General features: G+C 45.0%; 1 protein-coding gene across 10 annotated transcripts in view; it reads left to right on the top strand.

Annotated features, from left to right (window-relative positions):
* The window catches only part of EHBP1 (EH domain binding protein 1), a 452470-nt gene that overhangs the window by 67333 nt on the left and 371457 nt on the right, over positions 1–13680 (top strand). For all 10 annotated transcript variants that reach the window (XM_019516608.1, XM_019516607.1, XM_019516605.1 and 7 more), the window contains exon 2: positions 9784–9841. In XM_019516608.1, coding sequence (XP_019372153.1) covers positions 9784–9841 — 58 coding nt within the window. The remainder of the gene's footprint in view (positions 1–9783; positions 9842–13680) is intronic.

Here is a 13680-nt window from a genome sequence, read left to right as displayed (position 1 = left end):
GACCCCACTGGTCACAGTGCACCACAATGATTGACTTCCATCAACCACCACCCTCTGGGTCTGACCACGGAGCCAATTCCCCAGCCAGTGGATCATGGTGAAGCCAAGGCCACAGTTGGCCGGTTTTGCCAGGAGGTGATCATGGGATACCAGATCAAAGGCTTTTTTAAAGTCAAGATATACGACATCAATCTCTTCTCTCTCATCCATGGGATAGGTCACCTGGTCGTAAAAGGAAATAAGATTGGTCAAGCAAGACCTACCCGCAACAAACTCGTGCTGGCTATCCCTCAGGATGTTGCCATCAGCCAGTCTGTTAAGAAAGGCCTCTTTGATAATCTTTTCTAAGACTTTCCCTGGGATAGAAGTCAGGCTGATGGGCCTGTAGTTTGCCAGATCCACTTTCCTCCCTTCCTTGAAGATGGGTACCACATTGGCTTTCTTCCAATCTTTGGGCACTTCACCAGAGCGCCAGGAGCTCTTGGAGACCGTGCCAGGGGCTGAGCTATGATGCTTGCCAGCTCCTTGAGTACCCTGGGGTGTAAACTGTCAGGGCTGGCTGACTTGAAGGTTTCCAGCCACCCAAGGTGTTCCTTCACAAGGTCAGCATTGATGGAGGGTAAGGAATCGCCCTCCCCCAGGCGTTTCTTTCCTGTAATGGGGAGGGGCCTCCCTTGGGACAGGTGAAAAACTGATGGAAAGTACCTATTTAAATTTTTCCTTAGCATCAGTTGTCAGTTCTGCCATCTGGTTTTGCAGGGGTCCAGTGTTGCCCTTGCTTTTTCTCTGGCTTCCCATGTATCTAAAAAAGGACTTTTTATTGTCCTTGATACCTGTATCTAGTTGGCTTTCCTGGTTTGCTCCCTGCAGGTCCGGACCAGTGCAGAATATTCCGCCTTGGAGGTGGATCCAGTCCTCCATCCTTTGTAGGTCTTTCTTTTTAGACGCAGGAGGTCCGCTAGTTCCCTGGGGAGCCAAGGGGGCTGCTGTTCCCTTTTGCTGCCTTTTCCTTCGAGATGGAATAGACCTTCCTTGCGCATCCAGGATTGCTCCCTTGAAGAGCAACCACTCTTCCTGAACTCCCCTCCCCTTTGGGTCGTGGTCCTTAACAGCCTTGTCAACAAGCCTCCTGAGCTTGTCAAAGTCAGCTTTCCTGAAGTCAATGACTTGTGTATTGCTGACTGACTTGGTGGATGGTGAAGGTGATCAGCTCATGGTCACTGTCACCCAGGTTCCCTTCTATTGTTACGTTGCTGATTAGGTCGTCCCCTGTTGCCTGTATCAGGTCGAGCAGCGCTTTACCTCTTGTTGGCCCATCAACTTCTTGTGTCAGATAGAGCTCATCCACACATGAGAGAAAGCTTTGCAACTGCTTGGATTTGGCCGAGTGCTCTTTCCACAAGATGTCAGGGTAGTTGAAGTCTCCCATGACAACCGTGCACTGGGAGTGTGTGGCCTCAGCCAATTCTCTGGCGAACTCCTGGTCAAGTTCTTGATCCTGGGTAGGACGTCTGTAATAAACTCCCACGATTGTGTCCCCCGTGCCATGTTCCCCACAGGTTTTAACCCAGAGGGTCTCCAATCATCCACCCTGGGCGCCAGTGTCGGCCTGCAGGGATGCTTGGGGCTGTGTTGCCTTTCCTTCCCCCCTCGGTAACTTTCCCTGGATGAGCTGCCTGCAGCTCTGCACCTCTCCTGGCCCTGGGGTCGCATTTACCATCCTGGCTGGGCAGCGCCTGCCCCTGCCCCACACCCTTTCTGTTCCCCATGCCAAGCCTCCTCCCCCCTCCCCCTTGCCAACTTTCTGGCAGGGGGCTGTTCGCCAAGCTGCTGGGCTGCATTCATGTAAGTCAGCTATTGGATCGGTATCAGCTGATATGGCTGGTTAATAATCGGCTGTTGGTATTGGCCCAGAAAATCTTTATTGGTGCACCCCTAATTATCAGTGGCTAAATATTTGTCAGTTTTCTGGGACAAAAGAAAGAGAACAAGGGTGGACATGTTTGACCTCATTGCCACATCCCAGCAGAAGGAAAAGATGACAGAAGGGTGGAAGGAAGTTCTCCTGAAGGGTGCATAAGAAAGAAAGATGGGGAGGAGTGTGAGAGACAGTGAAGGGAGTATACTGATAAAGGGCTTACAGGCACAAGGTACCAGAAATAAAACGCAGGCAGGTGAACCTTCTGGAAAACATAGTGGTATTATGTCCATTGACCATATGCCAGTGCAGCTGTGTCCTGCAGCCACTTAGGTGCTGAATACATGAATCAACCCCTTACTTTCAGTTGAACAGCAAAGGTTAACACTAAGTAAGCAGACCGAATACTGAGGCCCACTAACACCTACAACAGTGAAGGGGCTGATCTCTTCCATCACCATCCTAGTCATGAAGAACGATGTGAACCTTCCTCACCTATGCAATTTTGACCTCATTAGCACAAACACATTCATTCTGCACCAGTTTTCGTTGTAGTTGTACCAGGGTTTAACTGAGCACTGTCTTTTAGGTTCAGTAAAAATAGAAGCTTTAAACCATTCCTGACCCTGTGTCTTTAACCAGAAACATCCAGCTTTGTCATATGATACTGCCATTTACCCTTTAGTTTTTCAAAACCACACTCCACTGACATTCTGCAGTGACACAGGATAAGGTTAAACTGTTCCTTTCTTTTGTACGACTGTCCTGTGAAAGGCCCCTTGAAACTGGGGAAGGATCAGCGGGGTCTTCGGGAATGACTGGCGGAATCGGGACACTTTTAATGCTTTTTAGTGGTCCTGGGAGCCAAAGTTCCTTTCTCATCCCATAGGCTGTGGCATCACGGTCTTTTCCAGACCATTCATGCCAATGTTGGTGACCCTTGCATGGTAACTGGCCAGTCCCTGTGGTACTGTGGAGAAGTTTCTTTTCTCTTGAATGCTGAGCCCTAGTAAGAAGGGCAGAATAGACACGTGGGGCCCATCAGTGACTGATTTGCGAGCACAAAACTGATAAGCAGCTAACCTGTAGCAATCGTGGGTTGCAAGCTTTTAGGTTGTGATGGGCTTTCCAGATTTGCTGCACTATCCTGTTTCACCAGTCAGTGCTGTCTACAGAGGTAGTGGCTTGCAAGACTAAAGGTGGTCCAAGAAAATACCATGCAGGAGTAGGTGCTTGGTTTCTATCTCTTCCTCCTCTTATGCCTATATTATACCTCAACAGCCAATGATAGCTTCTCAAACAGTCCCAAGCCATCTGGCTGCTCGTCTGTCAATACGTGTGTGGTAGCCAGTTCATATTACTATCAGGATCACAGTGTTCAGTACTATAACCTTCGCGCTTTCCAACAGTGTTCTGAAGCTGCTATTATTTTGTAAAAGGCAGATGAAGGATGGGATGAAAGGGAAGGAATTATGGGAGCTTTTAAATTTTGATCCTGAGCCTTGTTATTCCAGTTATGTCATAGAGGCATCCCACAATGCACAGCAAGAAACATCCTAGAATTCATGGAGGCTTTCAGCAGAACAGAGCTGTCCAGCTGGCATCCTGTGGGCTGCATGTGGCCTGTGAGAAGTTAAATTGCAGTCCCCCTGGCTCCCCTCCCTGGCCATTGCTCTCCCCCCACTTCCCCACCTCAACGGGAGGGCAATGCAATGTAATGCACCTCTCAGTGCTGGGGGAGCCTGCAGGTCGGGACACCTGTGAGGCATGGTTGCAACAGGGGAGACTGCTGCTGAGCAGCCTATGGTGAAGCAGTGCACCTGGGGGGGTGCACAGTACAGTAGCAGGGGGATACCCAGATGTGTTGTGCGGTGGGGGGAATGCCTGGGTGCCTGGTGCAGTGGGCAGCATGTGGCATGCTTTTGTGGGGTCCCATGGTCCCCATCAGGGTGGCCCTTAGGTGTGGCCCCTGGCTGTTTAGAAGTTGGACAGCCTTATGGTAGAACGTTGTATTCTGGAAAGTCTTCCTGGGAAGCTGTAAGTTTATTTTGAAATAACAAAACACTCTTTGAACTCAGTGAATTGAAAGGGAAATATTAAGCTAGCAAAACCAGAACAGGTTCTACCACAAGCTTCCGTGAATCTGAGGATTTTTCTTGCTGTGTGTTGTGAGATGCCTCTATGGAGTCACAAGAGTAACAAGTTGTTCCTGATTAGTTGACACAGAAAAATAGTATCTGAAATGATTTTCATGCACACCGAGACCCCTAATAAAATATATAAAGTTGTTCAGCATTGGTTTTGAAAGTAGAAAGACTGTCTGCATCCCTGTCAGCCTGGAAGTCTTCTTTCCTTTTCTTCCTATGCTTGTGCTTTGTTTTCCTTCTGCTTTACACACTCACTTCCACAACTCCCATCTGACTGTAAATGTCAGCCCAGTAAAGGAATGCCTTGATATCAGTAACCATATGTCCCTGAAAAAATAGTAATATTCTTGTTTGTGTGACCAATCCCAATGTTCCTGTCATTTACAAAAATTTGGGTTATGTCCTGGATTTTAGGACCTTCTGGGGATACTGAGGACAGGATCCCTTACATGACTTTTTCTTCTCTCTTGCTCCTGTCCTCTGAATCAAAATTAGCCCTTGACAAAGGAAAATTTGAGGGAAAAACAGGAGTCAGCAACCAACACCCACAGGCCAAATCCAGCCAGCCAAGTGCCATCTTTTGGCTCATGAAGCCGACATTGACAGCAGTTGTGCATTGTGGGGCGTGGGTGGTAATTCTGTGGTTGGGGAGCTATTGCTGGGTTAGAAGTGCCATGCTGGGTCAGAATAATTGCCTGGTGAGAGGGTGGCACCAGGAATGGTAGCTAGGTTGGGAGTCTGGTGCCACCCTCCCACCCTCCTGCTGGTAAAGGGAGCAGCAGCCCACCATCAGAGCAAGCTATGCTAATTTGGCTTGCTGTTCCTGTAAGGTTGCCAGACCCCTCTCACGCCTTCCTGTTTGATTCCCAGCCTGTGTGTGCTGCCATGCCAAATGTCTTGTTTTTGCATTTAAAAGTGTGGTCACTTTAAAAAGTATGAGGAAAAATTCTAAAGGCCTGGTAGCCAATTCCCTTTGACTTTTCTAGCTGGTACCCAACTCCAATTCATTCTGTTGAAAATGTTCCACTAAGTCACCGCTTGAAAGAATGAACAAATTGTTGCCAGAATAGGAGTTAGTGGAGAGGAATTGTAAGATTAGCTTTGTGTGTGTGAGCCTTTGAAGAAGATTTGTTGAAAGCAGATAGTTGCTGAGATTTGCCCTGTTACAGATGTTTATGAAAATATTTAAGTGAAAGCATTGCCTGGAGAATGTGGGATTTTGTTTCAACCTTATTTGTTTATTTCTTCTCTTGCTTGTTCATGCTTGCTTTTCTTTCTTTCTTTCTTTCTTTTTTTGTTTTTTAAATAAACCCTTCCTGCATTGCACAGTTTTGGAGCTTGGAATACAAAGTTGATAAAAACACAGGAAAAAAAGGCTTTGTTTGCGAAGAGCTGTGAACATGCTGACAGTAATGCTTGAGCTAGGGTGGGAGGGATTAGTGGAGGTCATGTTGCTTGACTGTGTCATGCTTTTGGGAGGGGAGAATCAGTGATCATGTGGATTTGTTCTGTCCCTGTTACCCATTGCTGGCATCTTTTGCCTTCCTCCTACTGAGGAGTGTAGAGGCACACAGTTCCTCCATGTGGGGTCATCTTTGATTTGACCACCAGTACTGTAGGAATTCAGGGTTGTTCCTATTTTTGGCACAGTTTGATCCGCAGAAGCTGGCACAGAACTGGGTGTGTTAAGGTTAAATTTGATTTGTCTCGCAAACTATTTTTGAAATGAGACCCAGTCTACTTAAAAGTACAGAATGAAATAAACGGGTTCATTTTAGACACAGTTTGGGATTGCTTTACATCAAGGAAATAGCTCAGGGGCACATTTTCTTCTGGTGGCATGTACACAATATCCATTAGCGTTAATGGGAGTTATGCAGGCGCATGAAAGCATCGCATGCTTAATAGCAAGTAAGCAAGAAGCTTTCAGAATGTAACAGGTTATCTCCATCACCAAACAAGATTGTAGAGAGAGCTGCAGGGCATATCAGCTAATAGTCTGTGCCCCCAAATGGGGAAGGTATTTGAAAGTCTAAAATGCATTTTGAGTAGTCTGCTTCACTACTACTTTACCTCAAGCTGAAAAGGAAGGGGGTGACTTCTAAAGGAACAGGGTACAGTGGGGAGAAAGGAATGAGGATCAGATCCTGACACCATAGTGAAAATTTGGCTTTTAACAGTGTTGATCGGTAACTTAGGCCCTAGTGCAGTGGTGCTCAGTCTTTTCCCCCTGTGAGCTGGATGGGCAGTGTCTGGTCCAACCATGGGTCAGATGGTAGTTCTGATCCAGCAAGCAACCACACGGTAGGGGGTGGGGGACAGTCTGGCCTGAGCCTGAGCCTGGCCCTGCAGAGGCAGAAGGAGGCTTAACCCAACCCCACAGGAAGGAGGGAGAGGTGGGATATGACCCAATCCAGCAGGGCGGGCCATGGCCCTGGGCCCAACCTGGCCCCATGAGGAAAAGAGTATGGCCTGGCACTGCAGGGGAGGGGGAAGGGGGCGTGGCCCCCCAGCTGGGAAGGGTGTGTGGCTCAGCTTCATGTGGGAGGGAGGGGGCATGGCCTGGCTCCATCTTGGCCCTGCAGGGGGAAGGGGGCATGGCCTGGCTCCCATCAGGCACATGGGGCTTGGAGAATTTGGCAAGGTGGAGGATGCTCATGTTAATGGCCACCACACCCACACCAACAAATTTCAAAACGCATGGGGAAGCCTGCAAAACAGACACACTGCCTCCACGGATCATATTTGGCCCACAGACCAGAGGTTAAGCATCTCTGCCCTAGTTGGATTTAAATGGAAATTCTGGGTGCCATGTTTATTTTAGCATATGTTGTAGCTAATGTTTCAACAAAACTTAAGGTGAATTCTCCAGCTATTAAACCATTTTCCATTTAAAAAGTAATGGAGAATTATGTGTTTATAGAGTCAACAGGAAGAGATAATATGTAACATGCAGATGATGTGAACACCGCCTTTCAGTGACTCCAATTCAAAATGCTTGGGGCACCTTTATTTTAACCCCTTCTGCTGAATGCTTTGATTGCATCATACCTGGAACAATATCTATAGAATAGAGTTTTCTCCCTTTCTTTTTGTTTTATAAAGTCAGCTTGATGTTTTCTTTTATGAGAGAGGATATAGACAGGAGGGGCACTTGTACATGTGACACTGTTACCATGTACACATGATGAAAATGTCACTTTGTGTGACTTAATGGCGTCACATTGTATATGTGAAAGTTTGGGGGTTTAAATGAGTTTGCATCATTGCAAACTAAACTACATCCAACTGTAGTTTAGTTTGCAACATTGCAAATTACAATGATGGAGCCCTGGCTTCGGGAGAGGTGGGCAGGCTCCACAGAAAAAAGGATCAGGCCTCTGACCACTTCTGTTTTCAGCAGGCTCCTGCAGCTGGCAGGATGCTTGGGGCCACCTGGGAATGAGGCTGGCTTGCCCCTGGGGTAGTGTGGGGAGACAGCAGGAGGGTGGCTGGGTTTGCTGGTGGCTGGAAAAGGCAGGGGATGGTGCATGGGGTGCTGGAAGTGTGGGTGTCTTTTTCCCCTGAGCTGCAGGGGCCCCAGTTCTTTCCTTCACAGCTGCAGTGCTCCCTGGGGCCACCCAGGCGGGCTGCTAGTCGGCTGGATGCTGCCCCAGTTTGGGGTCAGGGAAGAGTTGTACCAGGTTAGCTGGGGCAGCACCCGAGCCACTAGCAGCCCACCTGGGGGGTGCCGCCACTGTGGAGGGAAGGACCAGGGTCCCCTACAGCTCGGGAGCCACGTGGCCTGCTGGCAGCTCACCCCGCAGCTGCGGGCAGGCTCCAACAAAAAAAAAGAAAGAGTGGGCCCCTAGCCATAACATGACAGAAAAATTGAAATGGTGGGTCTCAATTAAAAACCCACTGTTGCAACTTAGGGGGCATAGAATAAAACCCTGAGGACTAAATGCCTGTCATGTGTACAAGCACCCCTGGAGAACTAGTAGTATTATAACAATTAGCGGAGAAGGAAAACTTGAGAAACTGAAAAAGAAAGTGATTTGTTTTTACACTGTTTAAAATTCTTTGTTCGTAGTTAATTAAATAGGTATGAGCTACATAAATCTGAAAAACAGTTGTCAAAAGAGCTCTCTTAGGGATTTAACATCTTTGTCCCTTCACTTAAGAGCTGAAAAAGCTTCCACTCTTCATATTTGGTCCTCCAAGCATACCTAAAGCAATATTTGCAATGAAATACTTGATCCTCTCTCTCTCTCTGTTTTTTTTTTTTTGGTTTGGTTTTTTTTGGAGGAGGAAAATCCTTTTGTACATCTTCATTTCTTTATGATGAATAACAACCTGAGTTTTCTTTGAGCTCAAGGGTGGGCGAAATACGGCCTGTGGGCCAGATCCAGCCCTCCGGACACTTTGATCCAGCATGTGGCGCCCCCAATAAATTGCAACCCGCCCAGCTCTTCTGCCAACGAGGGTGGGAGTAAGGCTCTTATATGTACAAGCCCCCAACATACCCTGTTGGGCCTCACTCCCACCCTCTTGGGTGGAAGGGCTGTGCCCAGCCAGCAGCTTCTGGGCAGGGCTCCTGCTGCAGCCAGAACCTGCTTGCTCAGGACAGCAGGTAGGGAAGTGATGGGGCAGATGGCGTGGGGGGAGGGGGGATGCAGGAAGACAGTTGCAGCTGGGTGGGATCATAGTGTAGAGCCTGCCCCCAGAGGGAGCATGGAGCTCAGCTGGGCAGGGTGTGGGTGTGGGTATGAGGGTGGGGGGGTGTAAGGATCACCTGACATATTCTTATATCCCAACATACCCTATGCCCCTCTACAAAGCCACACCATCTCACAACCCCCCCACTCCCACTCACCGCGCGCAATATAAAAGAGTGACATTTTAGTTTTGAGTTACTACGCAATCCCTTCTATATACAGTACACAATCACAAGTCATGACAAATATTTTTTGGAATAAAATTAAAATATATTATTGTAGGTGTTTGACTTGTAGCTTATAACTTGGGATTTTTTCTGGTTGTAAGATGGCAACCCTCCCAAAAGGAATATTGGTGGGGGATGGAGGGGCAGCAAGGGGAGGGATTTCCAGTGGCAAAGGTCAGGGGTTAGGGGGCAGGACTTCTGGTCCCAAAGTGGCGACCCTGGGGGCGGGGCAGCTGTCAAGGGATGGAGCTACCTGTATGGTTCCTGACAGTTTGCCAAAACTTGTTAAGCAGCCCTCCACCTGAAATAATTGCCCACCCCTGTTCTAGCTTTATTAGCTTAGAAATCCAAATTGGGTTTCAGTTCTGCATTTGTTTTGCATACCATTTGTTTCAAAGGTTTCTTTAATGAAGCCAAACCTGTAAAAGCTAATTGCAAGCAGAATCCTGTTCTCAGATCCATAGATATCAGTTATAATCGGGTTCCCTATGGGAGCTGTTTGCATTCAGGGAGTGGAGAAGAAAAGGATTGGTATCTCTCTTCTGGTTAGACTACAGCATTTTACTGTAAACACGGCAAGATTTTTTCCTGTTAATCTACTGAACGTATGGATGCTTTTAAAATAGGCTGTTTAAAATGCAATGGGTTAATTAAGGATGTCAATATATATTATATATATATTATATATTGACCTTATATATATATATATATATATATTAAGGCTATGTTTATAGTAAACCATTTTTTAAAATGGGTTTGCTCTGAATTAAATTGTTTTCTTCTGTTCTCTACAGGCAGCCAGATAAGCTAGTGGTGGTTTGGACCAGAAGAAGCCGAAGGAAATCTTCTAAGGTTAGTTAATTCCTTAGTCAAGCCCTACTTCAGGAAGAAGTGTAGGTGGCTGTTTGTTTTTGGGGACAAAAGATGGTTATTTTAATTGATTGGATTTTTTTTTTGTGCGTGCTAAGTTTGGCCAGAAAGTGTGAAATAAGCACATCTTAATGTCAAGACTAATTTACAACAACACTTAAAGAAAAATTCTAGTTTCATTTTGACATTTACGCAGTAAAAAGTATCCAGTCAGCATTTGTAGAGTAGTTAACCATGATAAGAGTTAATCACTAGATCTAATTAGAAAGACAGGTTAATCACTCTTAGAAGCATCTTCAAGGTAATAAAAACTTGGTATAAAAAAGCTGCAATCTCCGCACCAAAAGGATGTGAAGCAGGAATGAGAGAGAGCTTTGCCACTAAAAAAATTGCAAATCAGGACAGATTCTTTCAGTCCTAGACCTTCAAGTGGAATCTGCTGACAAATTTTACAGTATTTCCCACAGTTACTTACATTTACAGTAAAACAACGGCAGGCATATCTAAACCATTTTAGAATGTCTCTATAGGGGTAAATTTATATCATTTCTAGTTTTAAAACCGTCCCCCTGGTCCTAGCAGCTGCTTAGAAATGCAAACAGGTGAGCAAGATCCAGCAGCAGAGAAATCACCACCCCATTCTTACTGCAGGAGGGCACAGGTAGGAAAGATGTTCATAGGGGGAGAAGTTCATATGTATGTTTACACCGTCACGGCAGCTTGTTTTGGCTGAAACAGACATTCCTGATCACACCCTATCCACCCACTCCCATTTCCATGCTCCAAATACAGAAATATGCTATGGAGACTCTATGATCATTCCAGGTGACCACTCACAAGTATGCTGGAGACTGTGTTGAGGAAGGAGCAGCCTCAGTGGCGTATTTACAGGTTTGTGGGGTGTCCCAGCCAGGGCATGCTCCTGCTACAGTATAGAACAAAGATTCTCAAGGGTGCTGGTGAGATCCTTTTTAGTGTGCAATGGGTGCCACACAATATTAACACGGTTAGGTGCGCAAGCATCTGCACACCATTTACAAGATAAATCTAGAGATTTCAAAAAGGGATTCATAGTGTCAAAAACATTGTGTCTTAGTGTGGTCTTCGTGAGTTCTTTGCAACAGGGGAATGGCTCTATTTTTATGCAGTCAAAAAATGAGTGAAAGGTGTAAGAGTTGACATTTTTTCCAAGGGGTGTCTTGAGTCTAAAAAGGTTGAGAACCAGTAGCGTAGATGTCTCCTTGTCCCACTCTCCTGAAATCTATACCTAGAGAATGGAAAACTTGAACAGTGGAGGAGTATGGAAGTGTCGTAGCCAACGGATTTCTGTGCTTCTGTTGTTTAATCACCTAGACCCCTCTGGGACAAGGGGGAGCAGTTCTCCTTCCTGTTAACAAGAGCAGCAAGGATTTTCTTCATGAGTTTCTTAGCCTCTACTTGTTGATTCCTTCTTCCCACAACTATTGACTATTTTTCTTTTGTTCAATCCTAGTTTATAGGACAGTTTGTCTCTGAAATCAATCTCAATAATTATTGGAATTAAACAGAGGGGACTAATACTTTCTGGATGTGTAACTCAAAATTTTGTTAACATCTATTGAAACAAAAAGAATACAACCATTGAACGCACTGGGGGAAGCGTTTCAAGCAATTTAGTCAAAAAATCCTGACTAATGACTTATATTAAAACATGTTAAAAGTTTCGAAACTACAAAATTGTACGACTTGCTAGTCTATGTAACATCATTTTTCTGACTGTTGCCCTTCCTTCTCTGTCCCACTCTTCTTACTGTGTGTTATGCATTTGTAAGGTCTTGTCTTTAAACCAAAGCATGAGCTTTTCTAGCTGTTATTTTGTGTTTATATAGCACATACTCCAAAGAATTGTGGATCTTGATTGGAATGTTAGATGTTACTGCAGTACAAAAATGAAGATGTCTTAAGTGCATGTTGCTTTAGTTTCTGCAGAGAAATGAGATAAAGGATACCGTAGAACAGTAAATCAAAAAATGTACCAGCATATTGTTAAACCCCAAATGGCTTTTTTAGAAGGGAGGATATTTATCCATGTACAACCAGCTTGCTTATTAGATTATGTTCAAGTGCTGATTTAGAGTACAGATAGATGGCATATATGGAATTCAGTGGGGCTCTGTGCGGACCTGTGTAATTGTATGTGACATTATGGGATTTGGGCGTTAGTTAATGATGATTACAGGTCTTTCAGATAACAACATTGTCTATTACCAGCTACGGAACTTAATTTTGGGGCTAAAATGACATCATCTGGACTGTATAAGACCTGTCTGCTTGTCCGTGCATCAGTATTTTGTCTGTTAGGCATTAGAGAAAAAGCCATTTGATACCAGCAAAAAATTGAATGGTTGATATTCTTAAGGCTGAGAACAGTCCTCTTGCTAATCAGTCAAGAAGAAGCTTCATGGTGTCCTACAAAGATATTTTTTTAAAAGTGCTCATATTTGTAAAGGTGCTACTATTTTTAAAAAGGTGGCCTCATATCCTGTACCTAGGGTAAGAGTTAATTTTAAAGTTAAGTAGCTGATACGATTCTGCTTCATTTGAGATGTTTGTCTTCAAGACACTAGATCAATAAACATTCTTAAACTCTTAGTCATTCTGCCAGTAAAACACATTATTATACGTGTTTTTTGTTTCATCTAATTGCCTTCTTGGAAATGAGTCAAATGAATATCTCTTTTTATATTTTAGACACTTTGCCCAAGAAATACCTAAGCATTAATCATATCCTGTATTTTTCAACTTATTTGGGGACAGGCAGTGAGGAAATTTCATTTTGGTTCCCATTGATAAACAGTTTAATGCCAGTGGCAGTAAGTGCAATAAAAAACAGAAAAAAGAAAAACATCAGCCTATTTCTCTTCCCAATCCTAAAAGTTGTGGTGTGCAAAAATTTAACTTCTGTATAAAGATGATTTAATGGTTACATAAAATGTGACTAGCCAATTAAATTAATCTGGTATTAAGATGCTGATACCATTTGCGTCGCATATATTCTTATTGATTAAACCGCAAATAGTACTTCAGGACAGAAAGTATGAGAGTCCTCTTTTGCACATTTAAAAAATATTATGGAGATATTACTATGTTGATTGTTGTTTATGGGGTGTGACTCTGGTTAAAATTGCATACATGTTAGGTTAAAACAGGTTTCAATAAATGTTGCAACAAAATTTCACTAGTTATACTGAAAGAATATTTGAACAGAGATGATCATCCAAAGCTTCCCATGATGCATCTCATTCTGTGCGAGATGCATTCTATAGTTATCAAGTCTAAAATTAGATAGGGCCCTATCATAGAATCTTCTCCCTCAGATTTAAGCCAAGTCTGAATTAACCTATACCAGGGGTGGGCAAAATATGGCCCTACATTTTATTTTTTAAATTAATATTCATCTGCCCTTGGCTTCCTGTCAAATATGACAGAAGCCAGCAGTAGCAGAACCTAGTGGCAGCAGTAGCAAGACTCACCAGCCCCGGCCCCGGCCTGAGAGCCTGGGGCTGTTCCCTCCAGTGGAGAGAGAAATTAAGGTAAGAACAGGTAGAAGATGAGAAGGATCTCCAGTGCAGCAAGTCAGCTGGGCCCAGCCAGCACTACGTAGTTCTGAGCTGGCAACTGCATGGTGCTCCTGCTGCATTGCACGGTCTTGGCCCTGCAGCTGGTACCACATGGTGTTGGAGCTGCGGGTGGGGAGCAGTGGGCCTGTGGGGAGTGCTGGGGACAGGCAGGGAGGGAAGAAAAGTGACCAGGAATAACGGTCACAAGCTGGCAGAGGGTAG

Source organism: Gavialis gangeticus, unplaced genomic scaffold (assembly GCF_001723915.1).
Source record: "Gavialis gangeticus isolate Ggan-Ray unplaced genomic scaffold, GavGan_comp1, whole genome shotgun sequence".
Lineage (NCBI taxonomy): Eukaryota > Metazoa > Chordata > Crocodylia > Gavialidae > Gavialis > Gavialis gangeticus.
The sequence above is the reverse complement of the archived record's forward strand: the minus strand, read 5'-3'. Positions and strand labels throughout refer to the sequence as shown.